Source organism: Thalassophryne amazonica, chromosome 16 (genome assembly GCF_902500255.1).
Source record: "Thalassophryne amazonica chromosome 16, fThaAma1.1, whole genome shotgun sequence".
Classification (NCBI taxonomy): domain Eukaryota; kingdom Metazoa; phylum Chordata; class Actinopteri; order Batrachoidiformes; family Batrachoididae; genus Thalassophryne; species Thalassophryne amazonica.
Genome location: NC_047118.1, coordinates 77,158,283 through 77,174,826, shown reverse-complemented (window position 1 = coordinate 77,174,826; position 16,544 = coordinate 77,158,283). Strand labels below are relative to the sequence as shown.

The window sequence follows — 16,544 nt, the reverse complement described above, 5'->3', positions numbered from 1 at the left end:
AGTACTCTAGCTGCAGCATTTTGAATTAACTGAAGGCTTTTCAGGGAACTTTTAGGACAACCTGATAATAATGAATTACAATAGTCCAGCCTAGAGGAAATAAATGCATGAATTAATTTTTCAGCATCACTCTGAGACAAGACCTTTCTAATTTTAGAGATATTGTGCAAATGCAAAAAAGCAGTCCTACATATTTGTTTAATATGCGCATTGAATGACATATCCTGATCAAAAATGACTCCAAGATTTCTCACAGTATTACTAGAGGTCAGGGTAATGCCATCCAGAGTAAGGATCTGGTTAGACACCATGTTTCTAAGATTTGTGGGGCCAAGTACAATAACTTCAGTTTTATCTGAGTTTAAAAGCAGGAAATTAGAGGTCATCCATATCTTTATGTCTGTAAGACAATCCTGCAGTTTAGCTAATTGGTGTGTGTCCTCTGGCTTCATGGATAGATAAAGCTGGGTATCATCTGCGTAACAATGAAAATTTAAGCAATGCTGTGTAATAATACTGCCTAAGGGAAGCATGTATAAAGTGAATAAAATTGGTCCTAGCACAGAACCTTGTGGAACTCCATAATTAACCTTAGTCTGTGAAGAAGATTCCCCATTTACATGAACAAATTGTAATCTATTAGATAAATATGATTCAAACCACTTCAGCGCAGTGCCTTTATAGCATGCTATAGCATGATTATAGCATGCCTATAGCATGCTCTAATCTCTGTAATAAAATTTTATGGTCAACAGTATCAAAAGCAGCACTGAGGTCTAACAGAACAAGCACAGAGATGAGTCCACTGTCTGAGGCCATAAGAAGATCATTTGTAATCTTCACTAATGCTGTTTCTGTACTATGATGAATTCTAAACCCTGACTGAAACTCTTCAAATAGACCAGGTGTCGTTAAATGCAAGGGCCCCTTCACACATAGTACGAATAAGTACAACTCAGGGGGAATCATGGCATAACAGCTTGTATGAGCAAACCACGAAAACCTCGAGCCGGCAGGCAGGCGTGAACGATGCCGTTGCGACGGTTTCATGCATGCAGGAACACAGTGTGAGCGTGAAAATATAAGAAATAAAAAATAAATGCACCCACGGGATTTGAACCTGCAATTTCCAAAAGCTCTGATTGCCAGTCAGAAACTTTACCACTGCGCTACCATCACTGTCCTGTAAAAGTTGTGGGAAAATGCCTGATCAAGAAGGACACAGATGTATTTAAAAAAAAAAATACAACCACACACCATATAAAAACACAGCATTTTATTGAATCCCTCTTATCTAGCGAGCAATACAAGTATGATCCATCTGTTCCTCTGTAGATGACCCATGGTCACAGATGTACAGTCATGAAATGACATGAATGAGAAGCAGGGCGCTCTTATCATGTCCACATCTGCTGGCGGCATGTCCAGCCCGCCCCGGGCGCGTGTCCTGCCTCACATGCATGTCTTGCCTGACATGAGTGTCTAGTAGAAATTCCACGCAAGTCTTTGTACATGAGGCTCTTTTCTGTGTTCATGTTGTCTGATGTGACGTTGTGGGGAATCCCTGCTCCAAGGGCCTATTTATATAAAATTGCATATTTAAATAGTGCGTGGCCAGGGAGGAGTTTGGTTCCATGCTCAAGTCCACATTCATTGGGATGTACAAATGGAACTGCGTGGATTCATGCCTACGCACAGAGTTTTGGCGTATGCCAACTTTTAGTAGAATGTCTACACAAGTCTTTGTACATGAGGCCCCAGGTGCCCACAAAAACTGAGGGTTGTGGGTTGTTGTTGTTTACTCACTGATCTCCAACTGTCTCTGGATGCGGTCCTTGCAGCGGTCACGGTATTTGGACTGCGTGGTGTTGTACTCAGTCATCACCTCAACAAACTTACGTGACAGTGTCGAGTGCTGAGAAGAGTAAAAAAGGGAAAACATGACAGAAAAATTAGAATACACTAATTATTTTTAGTGTTCATCACAATGATGTTATTATGATAATGTAACACCTCTGAACGCTTATTTTGGAACTACTCACTTCCCTTGCATCTTTACATTACTTGCAAATTTACACATTTTACAAAACAGGTCCACTGCTGTGGCCAGAAGTCGGAGTCGAGTTTTATCGCTTCTATGGGATCTGGTCAGGCTGAGCCCATAATGGATGGACACACACACACACACACACACACACACACACACACACACACACACACACACACACACACACACACACACACACACACACACACACACTACATGCTTAATCTACAGCTGACTTTGATCGTAGAAGTGTACGGTCACTTTAAAAAACAGGATCGACTGCGGATCTTTTGTATCAGGGCAAAAGATTCATTTAAAGATCAGCAATGAAATATGTCAATGCAGGGACAAGTGGACAGACAGACAGGCACAGACACATAGACACACATACAGATTGATATGCACAGATAGGTGGTCAGGCGTACAGTTTGTGATACACGGGTGTAAGAACAGACAGCTGGACAAACAGACCTACACAGAGGGCTAGGCACACAGACAAGTGGACAGTAAGGCAGACAGCCAGATGCAGAAAGGTAGAAAAAGAGACAAGTGGACAGACACAGTCAGGTAAATGCACTGACAGGTAGACACATACAGATTAATACACAGATGTAAGCACAGACAGGTACACACACAGACAAGTGGATAGACAGGTAGACAGACACAGACAGATGTTCAGACAGACACACAGACAGGTGGACAATCAGACAGTCAGGGAAAAGCACAGACAGGTAGATGCAGGGACAGGTAGACATATACAGATTTTTTATACACAGACGTAAGCAGAGACAGGTGGACAGACAGGCCTATGCAGACAGGTATGCACACAGGCAAGTGAACAGACAGACAGACAAACAGACAGATGCAGACAGGTAGAGGCACAGACGACATACACAGATGTATGCAAGGACAGGTGGACAGACAGACACAGTCAAATAGAACCACTGACAAGTGGACAGACAGACACAGTCAGATAGAACCACTGACAAGTGGACAGACAAGAAGACACACAGACAGGCGTGTGTACTTGACACCTGTCAAGTAGATGATAATATGATCATATGTATAAATCACATAGAGTACAGGTAGGCAAACAGACAGATGGATGAACAGACTGAGGCAGACAGGTGAACATGTGTCCTGTGGTGGACGTGGACTCGTCTCACCTGTGTCTTGCGGATCCTGAGGTCCGCTGATGATCTGTTGAGACCCTCCTCCTGCTCAATGCTCTGTTCGATCGCTGCAGGCGCACAGACACATTTAATCTTAAATCAGTAACAGAATCAGACACATCAAACATGAGACACAAATGTCACGTTGTCCAGGCTGAGATAAAATACTGAGATTGTTTGTTGTTGGTCATTCGGCTGCTCCCGGTTTTTGTTCGGGGTCGTCACAGCGGACACAGCCAGAGCTGCGTTGGTAACTGGCACAAGATTTACGCCGAATGCCTTTTAAAATAAATTTCATTTTGCACTCAGAACGTTTCTTCATGTGCTCACTGACCAGTCGGAACACCGCCCGACATAACATGGTTAGAATTTCAAACTGCTGAAGAACTCTGGATTTAGCTTTCGATGAGAACATCCAGCGGTCTTCCCAAGGAGCGTCTGTCATTTGGATTCTTTGCTTTTCATCGTGTTTCCTCTTTATGTGCTGTAGAAGGACGCCTGTGTACAAATGTGGAATTATTTGCAAATCTTTCTTGATGTGAACAACTTGGTAAAAATTTCATAGCAGCTCACAGCGGAAGCCAGATGAAGTAAACAGTTTGCATCTGACTCAGGAATCCATCAGCACGAATTACTGACAGTTTGAAGACAAAAATAAAATAAAATAAATAAATTTTTTCTTTACACTCCAGATCAGATTCAACAATCACTGCCTGCCAGTCAGGCTGGCCCTGTTTAAACAAACAAACATGCATGTCTCTGGGTCCTTGGTCTTTGGGATCATAGACATTATAAAGAGGAGACGTCGCATCGACCGCTGGTGCCTATTGGCAGTGGTGGGCACAGCTAACCAAAAAGTTAGCTTCAATAACAGCTAATCAGCTAACTGAAAAGTTATCTTTTATAAAGCTAAACTGATAAACCACTCAAAAATTTATCGGAAGCTGCAGCTAACCGATAACCGATCATTTTCAAACATGAGTTTTAACACCACGATCACAAACCCAAACAATGAATCATCACTTCTGTCTTTGTGCACTGTGCCCCTTGCTGGAAGCTCCTGTTTACTACATATTTTACTCTACCGCAGTAAAAGAAATCTGACCACCAGGTTATCAAAAAAAAAAAAACAAAAAAAAAATCATTGTTCCTTAGGCAGAGGTCTTGGAAAATAATAAAGCAGTTTTGACTTACGGTTTTCATTAATAAATCAAATTATTCTGTATAGAATAACTACATTAACGACAATTCTGTCATTTGTACAAAGTTAAAATATAACACATATCTTTTAATTATAAATAATGCACTAATTCTGAAGTTTTGTAACAAACACACAGATCCCAAAGGGATTATGGGTAAGATGAGCCTTCGCTAACATTGATTAGTTGACTCATTCATTCTATGTAAAAACAAACACGTTAATGTGATGTGTGTGTTGGTTTACATATAAATGTGCTTTTGTAAAATATGGCATTTTTTCATATGCAAAAAAAGCCATTTGCAAAAGCCCAAAGTCAAGTTGTGATTAGACAACCGTCTGATATAACCGGGGTAAAAATGCATAGAACACTGCCATCTACTGGCGCCCAGATGCTCAGACCCTAACCCAAAATCCTTTGGGCATGAGAGAGTTGCTGTGGTTTAAACAGCACAGACAGAAATCACATGACGACAATTGTAAATGAACATTATACAACCAAAATGTACATTTTTATTTCTTTCCATCAGCTGCAGCAACTCTCTGGCACACAAAGGATCATGGAATATCTCAATACTTAGGGTGAATACTGCAATGAACACTACTGGCCAGTAGATGGCAGTAGAGACCATGAAAACTTGCCAAAACAAATATTCCAAATAAATAATCCATGTCTGCTACTTTTAATCTGCATGGAATTTAATAAACACAAACCGAATTTCAGACATATATATTACTCTGGAACAAAGATGACAAACAGTGTTGTAAAGGACAATAACCAGGACATTATAGAACAAACAGGACTCGATTACAGCTCACAGTGATTCCAACTGAAAATAATGGAGAAGCAACCTGAGCTTCTTCTGGCATTTTTACATAAAACAAACACAATAATGTCTATAAACCCAGAGAACATATTCACGAAAGTTTTAGGAACAATATACAAAGGGTTTAATGCTGTTGTCCGTGTGGAGCCTGATCAGAGTGTCTCAAATGCATTTCTTCTATTCGTGAATGTATTGAGATTACCCATAATGCACCTGGACACAGCATGTCCACACTAAAACCTTTAAAATTAGTGCAATACTTTAAAATGAAAACATATAGCTGATATTTTCACTTTATAAAACTTCAGACATGATGTTAATTTAAATAACTTGTCCAAAATGAGTTTGGTTAAAATTTTAACTAGCAGCTAGTCAGGAAGGTGTCAAGAGAAATGTTATTTTTTGGTTTTCATTTTGGTTCTCTTCTGTGACCTGCTGTCCTCTGATTGCAGAGGATAGAGCAGTTTCTCCTGAAACCAGCTCTTCTCTGTCTGTAGAGGATAGAACTGTATGTCTACTACAAAACATTTAACAGGTAGGCTCTAAAATCTTTGATATCAGACTTCAAAAATGTTTATTAACTGTTAAAGCTTTATTCCCTTTATTCCCTCCTCCAATTAAAGGTCGCGGGGGGCTGGAGCCTATCGGACCAAAAATTATCTTTTTATATATATATATATATATATATATATATATGGGCAGCACAATGCTTAGCGGTTAGCACTGTTGCCTCACAGTGAGAAGGTCATGGATTCAATTCCCGCCTTTCTGTGTGGAGTTTGAATGTTCTCCCCATGTTTGTGTGGGTTCCCTCCCACATCCAAAGACATGCGGGTTAGGTGGATTGGGATCTCTAAGTTGTCCGTAGTTGTGCAAGTGGTGTGAATGTGTTTGTCTGTTTGTGTCCTTGTGACAGACTGGCGTCCTGTCCACGGTGTACCCCACCTGTGTATGTACTGTATTCTTTATATATATATATATATATATATATATATATATATATATATATATATATATATATATATATATATATATATATAAGACAGCGAACAAAGGGTGTACTAATCATGAGTCACTGACCCGAGTCACTGAGACAACGTATTAGCTTCCAAAAGAAAGCTTTCAAAGCATTTTTGAAGTAGCAGCTATACAGACACATTGAGCTCTTATTTAAGAAGGTTAAACTTCATCTTGTTTTAATTATGAATGACTGTAATGAAAATATATGTAACTTTTATTTTTTTCTGATTGTGTTATGAAGTTGTCAATAAAATTTATCTATCTATCACAACACCAGCTGGCAGTCAAAGACATTTGCAGTAGTAATAGCACCACCTAGTGTATACTGAAGTATGATGGGAATGACAGATTATAATAAATAATGAGAATGCACAAAATTCAAGGCAAGACTGGAAAGAAAGTGTCATAAAAACATGTTGACATTTGTTTGCAATAATTAAGAAGCAATGCTTTCACAAAACTATACTGTTTTTATGTAATTTTTTGGGTCATGCCCGAGTGCTATTTTTGGCCTCAAACCGGGGCCTGTAGTGCCCAAACCATAATAGCTGGCACAAATGTGATGGCAGATTTGGAATCTGTGGATGTTTATGTCCTAGAAAACATCTTCAGATAATTTTCAATGACGATGAAATACGGACAAAACCCCCTCCCCGCACTGCTCAGTGACAATGCACTGAATGTCATTCATGGAAGCTGGACGGATTCACAGTGCTGCCAACCCCTCAGTAAGAAAAATAGTTATTGGCTGTCTTAAAAGTCACCAAAAGATGCTAAATGATGTCATCAGCTAATTTGCATATTATGACATCATAACATATAGGAAGAAAAAAAACGTTGTTGGAGAGATCACTGAATACATTATCAACCTTTTAATATTGTTTGGTAAATTCCACATTCATAAATGCAGAGTACCGAAAAGGAATTTACATGGCCTTCTGGCTGAATTTGAACAATATATAAGCAGTATTAAGGTATATATGCTCCCACATGTCATAAAACTGTCACACTCAACAAGGAATTTTTTAAAGAGAATTAATGTTAAAGAAACCCTTTACTTTAGTTATTGTGCAATTTATTTATTTTTTTCTATCTCTTTCTATTGCGGCATTGTCCTTTGTTCATTTACTGTTAACATATTTGTTGAAATACAGTTCTGGAAAAAAAAAACGTGGGAGAGAAAGTGGGGAAAAAAGTAATTCTTGGTTTGTTTGTTTATTTATTTATTTATTTTGCCATTAAAATTGGCTATCACTCCTCAAAATAAAATAAATTCTCAAGGCCAGGCTGAGCGAGTCCGAGTGAGGTTTGTCATTCAATGTGGGAACAGCCGCGGAAGCATCGCATGTGCGCGTGTGATTCGACAACCGTGTGATATAACCGGGCGCCCGTAGTTTTCCAGCAAAGAGCCCCGAAAGAGGACTGTTTGGCAGAGCTTCTTTCTCGTGCTCCCTTTCTACAGGTCAAGAGAGGAGAGTCTGGCAGTGTGTTGCAGAAAAACGTCCTCCATTCCAGTCTCCTCCTGGACCTTGTGGGTGTGACTGTTGACACCTTTGAAGCTCAAAGTCAAACGTCAAAATGACAATGATACCTGTTTTGCCAAAACTCACTTTATAGTCACCCTTTCTTGACTTCAATGAAAATAATTACTTGTTTTATAAAAGTAAAATAAAGACCTCTTTCTTGACCTCATATTTAACTGTTGACAGCACTGTAACAGTAAAACTTGCAATTTCAAACCTACATTGTTTATAAATGTAACTACTAAATTCTAACATTTAAATTCTCTCTAAACATTTTACGTGTCGAAATTATTATTATTTTAAGCAATATTAGTAGTTGTAGTAAAAAACGGCTTCAAAACTGGACCTTTAATCTAGGGGTGTTGTGAGGGGGGCACATCCCTGCCCCACACCCCCATTCCATCTGGATTCGCCCCTGCTTTGGTGGTTGAGCACAAAGAATGGATAACATTTATTTATGCAGAAAACAGGACCAGATTTACAGGTAAGAAAGTTTTATTGCGTTTTCACATCATGTGGTCCTCAGAAAGAGAGTTTAGGTGCATTTGAGTGGAAAATAGTGTTAGTTGTTGACGCGTCGCGGAGGATCAGCTGTTTTTAATGAGACGATACAGAGCGGCTCCGCTCACAATTCTAAATAAAGGAGGGAAAAAGTAGAAAAATGTCTTTGTAAAGCTCAGTGCAGGTGTGCTGATCACCGCGCTTTAAGAGGTGAGGACGAGTCAAGCAGCTGCAAAAAACCGTGGATGAAAAGCTCACAGCTCACTGAAAGTGGGCAGTTCAGTCGAACCCTGACCTCCTGCCCACGGACCAAGTTTAATGCTGCTATCGACCCACAATGAAAAATAATAGCAACGCACAGTGACATGGAGAAGTAACTTGAATCTGATTACTGATTTGGAAAGATTAACGCGTTAGATTACTTGTTACTAAAAAAAGTGGTCAGATTAGAGTAACGCGTTACTAAATAACGCGTTACCGGCATCACTGCTCATCACTCATCTTCAACTGCTTTTCTGGGTTCGGGTGGTGGGGGCAACAGCTCCAGCAGGGGACCCCAGACTTCCCTTTCCTGTGCCACATTGACCACCTCTGACTAGGGTATCCCGAGGCATTCCCAGGCCAGTGTGGAGATATAATCTCTCCACCTAGTGCTGGGTCTTCCCCGGGGTCTCCTCCCATATAGACGTGCATGGAACACCTCCCTAGGAAGGCGCCCAGGAGGCATCCTTACCAGATGCCTGTTCCACCTCAGCTGGCTCCTTTCAACGTGAAGGAGCAGCGGCTCTACTCTGAGCTTCCCACGGATGACCGAACGTGTCACCCTATCTTTAAGGGAGACACCAGCCACCCTCCTGAGGAAGCCCATTTCAGCCGCTTGTACCCGTGATCTAGTTCTTTCGGTCATGACCCAGCACTCATGACCATAGGTGCGAGTAGGAACGAAGATTGACCTTCTCGTCACAACAGTATGGTAAAGCGAATGCACTCATATTAATAATATCAACTTCATATCAGGTCAGAGAGAGAACGAGAGAGTTCCAAGGCTGTACAAAGAGAGAGAATAAAATGTAATGTAAATTGTCAACTTAAAACAAGAACATGTCGTCCACGCCCCAAACCATATTTACACATGTACAAACTTGCTTGTGAAAGTTTTCCAGCAAAGAGCCCCGAAAGAGGACTGTTTGGCAGAGCTTCTTTCTCGTGCTCCCTTTCTACAGGTCAAGAGAGGAGAGTCTGGCAGTGTGTTGCAGAAAAACGTCCTCCATTCCAGTCTCCTCCTGGACCTTGTGGGTGTGACTGTTGACACCTTTGAAGCTTTGTTGAAGCTTCACCCTCTCAGCACCTTATTATCATACTAATTATAATATGTTTGAGATCCACAGACGTCTGGGTTGCACAGTGTGCTGGATACAGTGAGGATCACGTCTCTGGGTCCTCGGCCTTTGAGATCCATAGATGTCTGGGTTCCAGGATCATGTATCTGAGTCCTCTGCCTGTGGGATCCACAGACGCCGGGGTTCCACAGTGTGGTGGTGTTTGCATTGACATGCAACCCCAGTGCATGCTCCCAGACCTGATACAATGACAAGAACTGAAGCCACTTCTGCTGAATCTTCCATGCCTTCCTCTTCCTCATGGGCTGAGTGATGAAGGTTGACAGCTACCACCACCATCCACCCACAGCAGCCTGTGATTGGTCCACTTAAGTGTCCCCAGGGACAGATGTTGTTGGACGTGAGGGATTTGTGAATTTTTTTTGATGGAATAAGGGATTATTTTAAGGCTTTTCTGCAGCACATCTGCAGGACAAAATCATGCACATTTCATTCCTAACAAATTTTTTTTCCATCTGCAGGGGGATCTGAGAGCGGTGACTCAGTGGGCACAGTCTGATGATGTCACATGTCTAAATATGGCAGTAGGTATTCTCTGCTTCAAATACATCTATTCATATGAAACATGTTTCTAAAAACCAGATCCAGTTCCGTTCTTGCAGATTAGAGTGAGGGGAAGCACCTGATTATTTTCGTGTATTGATTTTGTTTGTAGTTTGCCCTGCCCCCGAAGTTGTCCAAAGGTTGGATTCGACCTGACATAAATACCGTTAAACTCTGAGGTGGAGCTGGATGAAGCAGCAGCTCCATCTCATTGTCAAGAAGAACAAAATCAGCTGGTTCACCAAGGAATGGATTTTTACAAAACATGCGTTAGGTCTGAAAATAAAAACCGTTACATTTCGGATAATGGGCGGAACAGCTTTATTTTACTTCATAAATTGCAACATTTAAAGCAGCCTGAGGGAATTTTTGATGCCATCTGGCAGTAAAGGTTTTAGATTGCATCCCATCTGATAACCTGTGGTTTTGTTAGGTCCTGGATCACTGTGAAACATCATGTTTACGTAGGTTGGTGCAGCTGACAGCATGGACTCTGAGCTAACGCCTCCATCTCACTTCATCAAGTTATTCATAGTAGACATTAGAACAGGATTATTGACAGCTAAATGCTAGGCGTGTGGAGATTAATCGATATGAATCAGTATCTAGATACAAACGTGAATCCGAGTGCATCGATTCATTCAGTGTGCATCGATTCATTTGACGGGTTGAATTGTGTTCCATCACTCGCTGCCTGCTTGCATCGATTTTTTTCCAATGCACATTGAATGCACCACGGACAGAAGCCAGAAAAATGAACGATTCCCTTATTGGTCCTTCAGCTGGGGACACCGGAGCAGCCGTTGTTTTTGAGGGTGTTTATGAGGAAATGATCATTTCTCTACGTTGACTGCAGACTGTGGTGGGTCTGCGTGAAGCTTGAAGCAACGAAGCAGCGATTTGACCCACTGTTCGCTGGTTCTCTGCTTCATTGGTTTTCAGAAGTGGCAGGTCCGTGATGTCTTCATTAACCCCTTTCAAGTCCATTTAAAGATGTCAATCGTGAGTCAGCTTTGTGTGGATTAAATTCACGAACTGGGACTCTTGTCTTGTTGCAAGCAAGAAATGTCCGACGTTCCACACCGGAGTTTTACGCGATGGTTCTCTGGCGTGAGCACCAGCCGTGCTTAAACTGAAGTTATTCATCAGGTAAAGGAAATAATAATAATACTAATAATAATAATAATATTCTCTGTTTTGAGGGACTAAGTGTACAGCTCTAAAGAGCCGCACAGATTTCAGTCTGAATGAATAACTTCAGAGCGAATTGCCATTTTAAATCCAATGGCACCTCTTTCCAAATGAACTCCAAACAAGAGAACTCCAACCGACCAAAACCATTTTCCCCCCCAATATGAGACATCCTCTGTTCTTTATGAAACACTGATCTTGCTGTGCAGCCGGCTGAAGAGCTCAGCTCAGAGTCTATGGAGTTACATTTGTGTCATTAATATCTGAAAGAAAATGCTTTTGACAAAAACTACAGATTTTGTTTATTTCTATTTCTGTCCAGAGATCAAGGATCCAGTGACCATGTGCAGATTTTATTGATTTTTATTTATGTCCATAGATCAAGGATCCAGTGACCAGTTTCATATTTATTTACTTTAAGACTCAATAAAATGTTGTTTACATAGAAAACCTGTAAAGCCTAGTTTTAGTACACAGAAAATTCAGAAGAGGTATTGATAAGGGAATCGATAAAGAACTGGATCAATAAGTGGAATCGATAAAATCTTATCAATGCCCATTATCAATTGTATCGCACCAAATCGCATTGTATCACATTGTGAAGAATTGAACTGCCATCAAATACATATCAAATCATATTGAATCGGGAACAGGGGTGAATCATATGGCATCATATCATCATGTATCGCTATATGTATTGCTATATGTATCGTATCGCTGGTAGTGTATCGAGATGTGTATCGAATCATTGTCAGTGATGAGATTCACATGCCTAGTGTGTACACATTATTGTTCAATAACTTTAGCTTTGCAGATTTTGCTAAGCTTCTGTCAAAGTAACACAGTGTCAGCAAAAGTGGCTAGCATGCTAACCTTTACATTCCATGGTCTGGAAAGGTTTGTAAATAGTCTTCAGTTACACTGTCTATATTCATGACACCAGTCAGCACTCTAGTCTGCAGTTTGTTTAGTTTGGTCTCCATTTCACCTCTAAGCAAATGAGCACATGCTTGGAAGGGAACTTCCCACTAGTCATAGGGTCCACTACTGCTAGGGTCCATTACTCCTGGTCCTAGTATTAAGGAGAGCATGTTGAAGTTGTTTTTACCCAAAGCCATCAAATCTGGCCATCGGGTATTGTGAAGACTTTGCATCCACCCATCTGTCTGCCTGTACTAGGCATAAGTCCAGTCCTATTCTTGCCAGGGACTTCAAATTGGGAACTTGGGACACAGACCTTGGACAAGTTCAAAGATGGCTAACCTTGGCCTATTTTAAGAGGTATTTTAAGAGGTTAAAAGTCACATTCTGTTTCATTCTGCTACTTTTTTTTGAGGTGGTGACAGCCAATCAGAGTAGAGCGACCCTGTGATATCAGTGGCTGGTCTAGCTAGCTGTTTATGAAACCTGATAACACCTCTGGAGTGATTCACAAGACATTTCATGGACATTAGCATGCACGCTAACTTCCGCTAACTCAAAGCTAACTTCCGCTTTTGTCAAAAGCTCATGTATGCGCACATGCATGCTCTATTGGTTATTATTGATTGACTGATTGATTGATTCATAGAGGGGTTTTATTGAAAATGTCCAAATTGTATGTAAGACAACAGGGCACCGCAGTCTCGTTTGAACCCTGTGTGATATCGCGGGATTCGACCACTTATGGGGACAGTCTCCCATTGTGCAAGATATACACAGCATACCTTCACATGGAAAAATGGTGGACTGTTATGTTTTCGTCTGCAAAAGCAGTCATGAAAAGTTTTTTTTTTTTGGTTCCCAGTGGAGAAGAGAAGATGAGGCAGATGGGAGACGTCGCGTCAGTAAGTGTTAGCCTATACAGCTAACCAGAGTAGCTCCGTTCTCTTGCCTACAAAACCGCCTTAACATGTTTGTGCTCCGGGTCAAAACAAACCACAACACATGTCCACTTTCCGCCACTTTTTCTTTGCATTTTGACTTTGCGTGCGTGTAATTTGCCCACCCATAAACCCATTGAAAATGCCGTTGTTTTTCCGCCGGAAGTAGAGAAATTACATCACACCCCCAAAGAAAAGCATGTATAACTCTAGAACTACAGGGTATAGAAAAAAATCGGAGACCACGGCGGTTAAAGACTACAAAAAAACAACAGTTTTTTTCTGCAAGATTAGCCAGTGAAACATTTAAGGTCCACTTATTAAGTATTGTCTAATTTATTCTTCTCCCGGGCAAAGCTGGGTATCCTGCTAGTAAAATATAAAGCAGAGCTTAGTATCACGGACAGCTGGGCGGGGGCACTGTGGCACATTGCAGGTGTTTTAATAGGAGACCATGACACAAATCTTTCACCTGTTTACTGTTACAACATCCATAAATAGTCAAAACATGCCAATATAAGATGAAAAAACACATTTTAATTCTTTGTATTTATTTAGGCCCCAGCCACATGGAGACTGCCCACATGGAACCGGCATTTTTGGTTCCCGAAAACTTACTTTTTGAAAACAGGTCCGAAAGTGGAAAACTCTGAAATCGCCACATCACATCTTTGTGTGGACAGGCAATATGGAACTTTTCTGAAACAATAATGTTATAGTCCTACCTCTCTAAGCTTAGCTGCTCAAATTTAATGACATGTTTTTGTTGTTAACAGTGTAATTTAACATGCTCTTTTTTGTCTTGGTGGATCATAAATGGGATTTATTTACGTCGCGAGCAGATTGCTTAAGATACATCAGAAGGCTGCACACTAGTGGGTATATATTTCAACTTTTAATATAAGATATTGTTCATGTTGTTGATGGGAAAAAGCGCTGGAATACCGTATTTACTGCACCATAAGGCGCACCGGATTATAAGGTGCGGCCTCAATTAGCGGATACTCAACCCTTACAAAAGGCGCACCGGATTATAAGGCGCGGCCTCAATTAGCGGGTACTTAACCCTTACAAAAGGCGCACGCTAAAACATATAGTCTACAAAAAACAAAACAAAAAAGGTCACGGAAGCAAAACGGTGAGTTTATTTGAACTTTTTAACAACTTTGAACTACCGGTATTTAACAATATGGTACTCACATTATTTTTTATTATGGTTCTGTCACAAATCCATCGAAGTCTTCATCTTCTGTGTCTGAATTGAACAGCTGGTCTTCTAGCTGTGGCCACCTTGCTTTGTTTCTGCGGAAACTCCGTTTGGTCTTTTTAACTTGGCGCAGTTCATTTTCTTGTTTCCTCTCGCAGCTGCTCTATTCCCATGAACAACCGCATAACTGATAGCCTGCAGTTTGAATTGTGCCTCGTAAGCATGTCTCTTCGCTGGTGCCATTTTCGGGGGTCCTTAGACAAACAAATGTTGTTTTGCAGGATACCTGTAGTATACGGTAACTACTGGAGGAGTGGCGGAGGTAAGTGTACGTACCATGGACTCACGGACTCTTCTCTGATTGGTTTATCGCTGGCAGCGTACGTACTCTACGCTACCAGTGTACGTACTTTACGTATTACGTAATGTTCTCTGATTGGGTTATCACTGCCAGGGTACGTACTCTATGCTGCTAGCGTACGTACTTTACGTATTACGTCCTTGTGTCAGCGGGAAATGGTCCGATATTCCGACGGTCAAAGACAACGTCGGTCGTTTTTACAGATTTTGGAATTCAGTGCGCACATAAGGTGCACCGGATTATAGGGTGCACAGCCGATTTTTGTGAAAATTTAAGGCTTTTAGGTGCGCCTTATGGTGCGGAAAATACGGTACTCTGGTTCAGGGTGAGAAATGCACCTGAAGCAGACAAACACCAAGGGATTTCTTTAAAAATACGTGTTTCTTCAGTAATTTCCATGATAAGGAATTAAAGTATTTCACCAACATTGTCTTCCAAATCAAGGACATCTTATCATCAGGCTCAAACGACTTAACAGGTCAGATTAAGACTTTATATTTACCCAGTGTGTGAATGGTTTTACAATTTGAAACAGTCAAACTGTATGAATGGTTGTGTGAGGAGTGTAGATATAGCATATACAGTGGGTTAGCGCTTGGTCCATTACTTTTTAGTACCATAGGTTTCTCTATGAAGCAGAGAGCAACACAGTGCCAACACGAAACACCGTGCGTCGCTTTAAATATGCAATACATTTATTTCAGGTGATCAGCACGGACCCTCGTTCTCTTAAACGGCTTTATTTCACTCAGTGTCCCGCTTTGGAATGTGGTTCTGCTATATATTATATATATATATATATATATATATATATATATATATATATATATATATATATATATATATGTGTGTGTATTCAACTGATGGTCATCTACACCTGTGGTTGTGGCACATCTGCATCAACCAGCAGCGTCCTACTTTGTCTGTTTTTCCCGTGTTTGGATTTGTTTGGTTATTCTCATTTTTGTCTTTTTGTGCAGCCACCACCAGCTCCACTGGCCCACCTGACTTCCTGCACCTGCAACCTGTCCTCCAATGTCTTCACCTCCTGGTCTCCGCCTCATCACATCATCAGCACAATTACAATAAAACTGTTATTTATCATTTCTTGCCTCACTGCAGTTGAGTTTGTTTCAGTTCCCGTCCTCGTGCAGCAGACACTCCTTTTGCATAGGGGAAAAAAAACACCTTTAAGTCTGGCCTCAGGGAACAAAAAACTCTAGTCAAATATATCCTGTAAAAATGTTATTCTTAAACAAATCCGTCTATATTGTTCATATTTTAGAAAGTTTTTATTTTATACCTATATATATATATATATATATATATATATATATATATATATATATATATATATATATATATATATATATATCATCTCTTCATAACCAGGAAATGCTTCATAGAGGAGGTGGAGCTCACCCTGCTCAGTGTGTCGCTCTCGTTGGAGCGACATCTCTGCTATTTTGGCATTGTGGGATATCTCGCCCACAGATTGAGCTTGCCGGACTACTTTTGCCTCACCCAGTGTCCGCAAAATGTTGTTTGCAAAATGGTGCTGAATTTGTTGACATGAGAAGATGCTGCTGGATGAGTGTGAGTAATTGACTTACGATCATTTAGGCGTAAAAACACACAAGATAAACAAGTTCTTGTGCCAAATATCACAATTATCTGGGAACTACTTTTTGC

At 40.7% G+C, this 16,544-nt stretch overlaps 1 protein-coding gene and 1 long non-coding RNA gene across 2 annotated transcripts in view; both read right to left on the bottom strand.

Moving 5' to 3' along the window:
- Positions 1-16,544, bottom strand: part of stx1b (syntaxin 1B) — a 199,516-nt gene that overhangs the window by 20,288 nt on the left and 162,684 nt on the right. The window contains exons 5-6 of the mRNA XM_034191041.1: positions 3,214-3,287; positions 1,807-1,915 (exon numbers count right to left, since the gene is read on the bottom strand). Coding sequence (XP_034046932.1) covers positions 1,807-1,915; positions 3,214-3,287 — 183 coding nt within the window. The remainder of the gene's footprint in view (positions 1-1,806; positions 1,916-3,213; positions 3,288-16,544) is intronic.
- LOC117528413 lies at positions 4,054-15,239 on the bottom strand. Its single transcript, XR_004565763.1, has 3 exons — positions 15,162-15,239; positions 6,534-6,541; positions 4,054-4,065 (listed from the first exon to the last, which is right to left on the bottom strand). It is a non-coding gene; the product is annotated as an uncharacterized LOC117528413 (long non-coding RNA).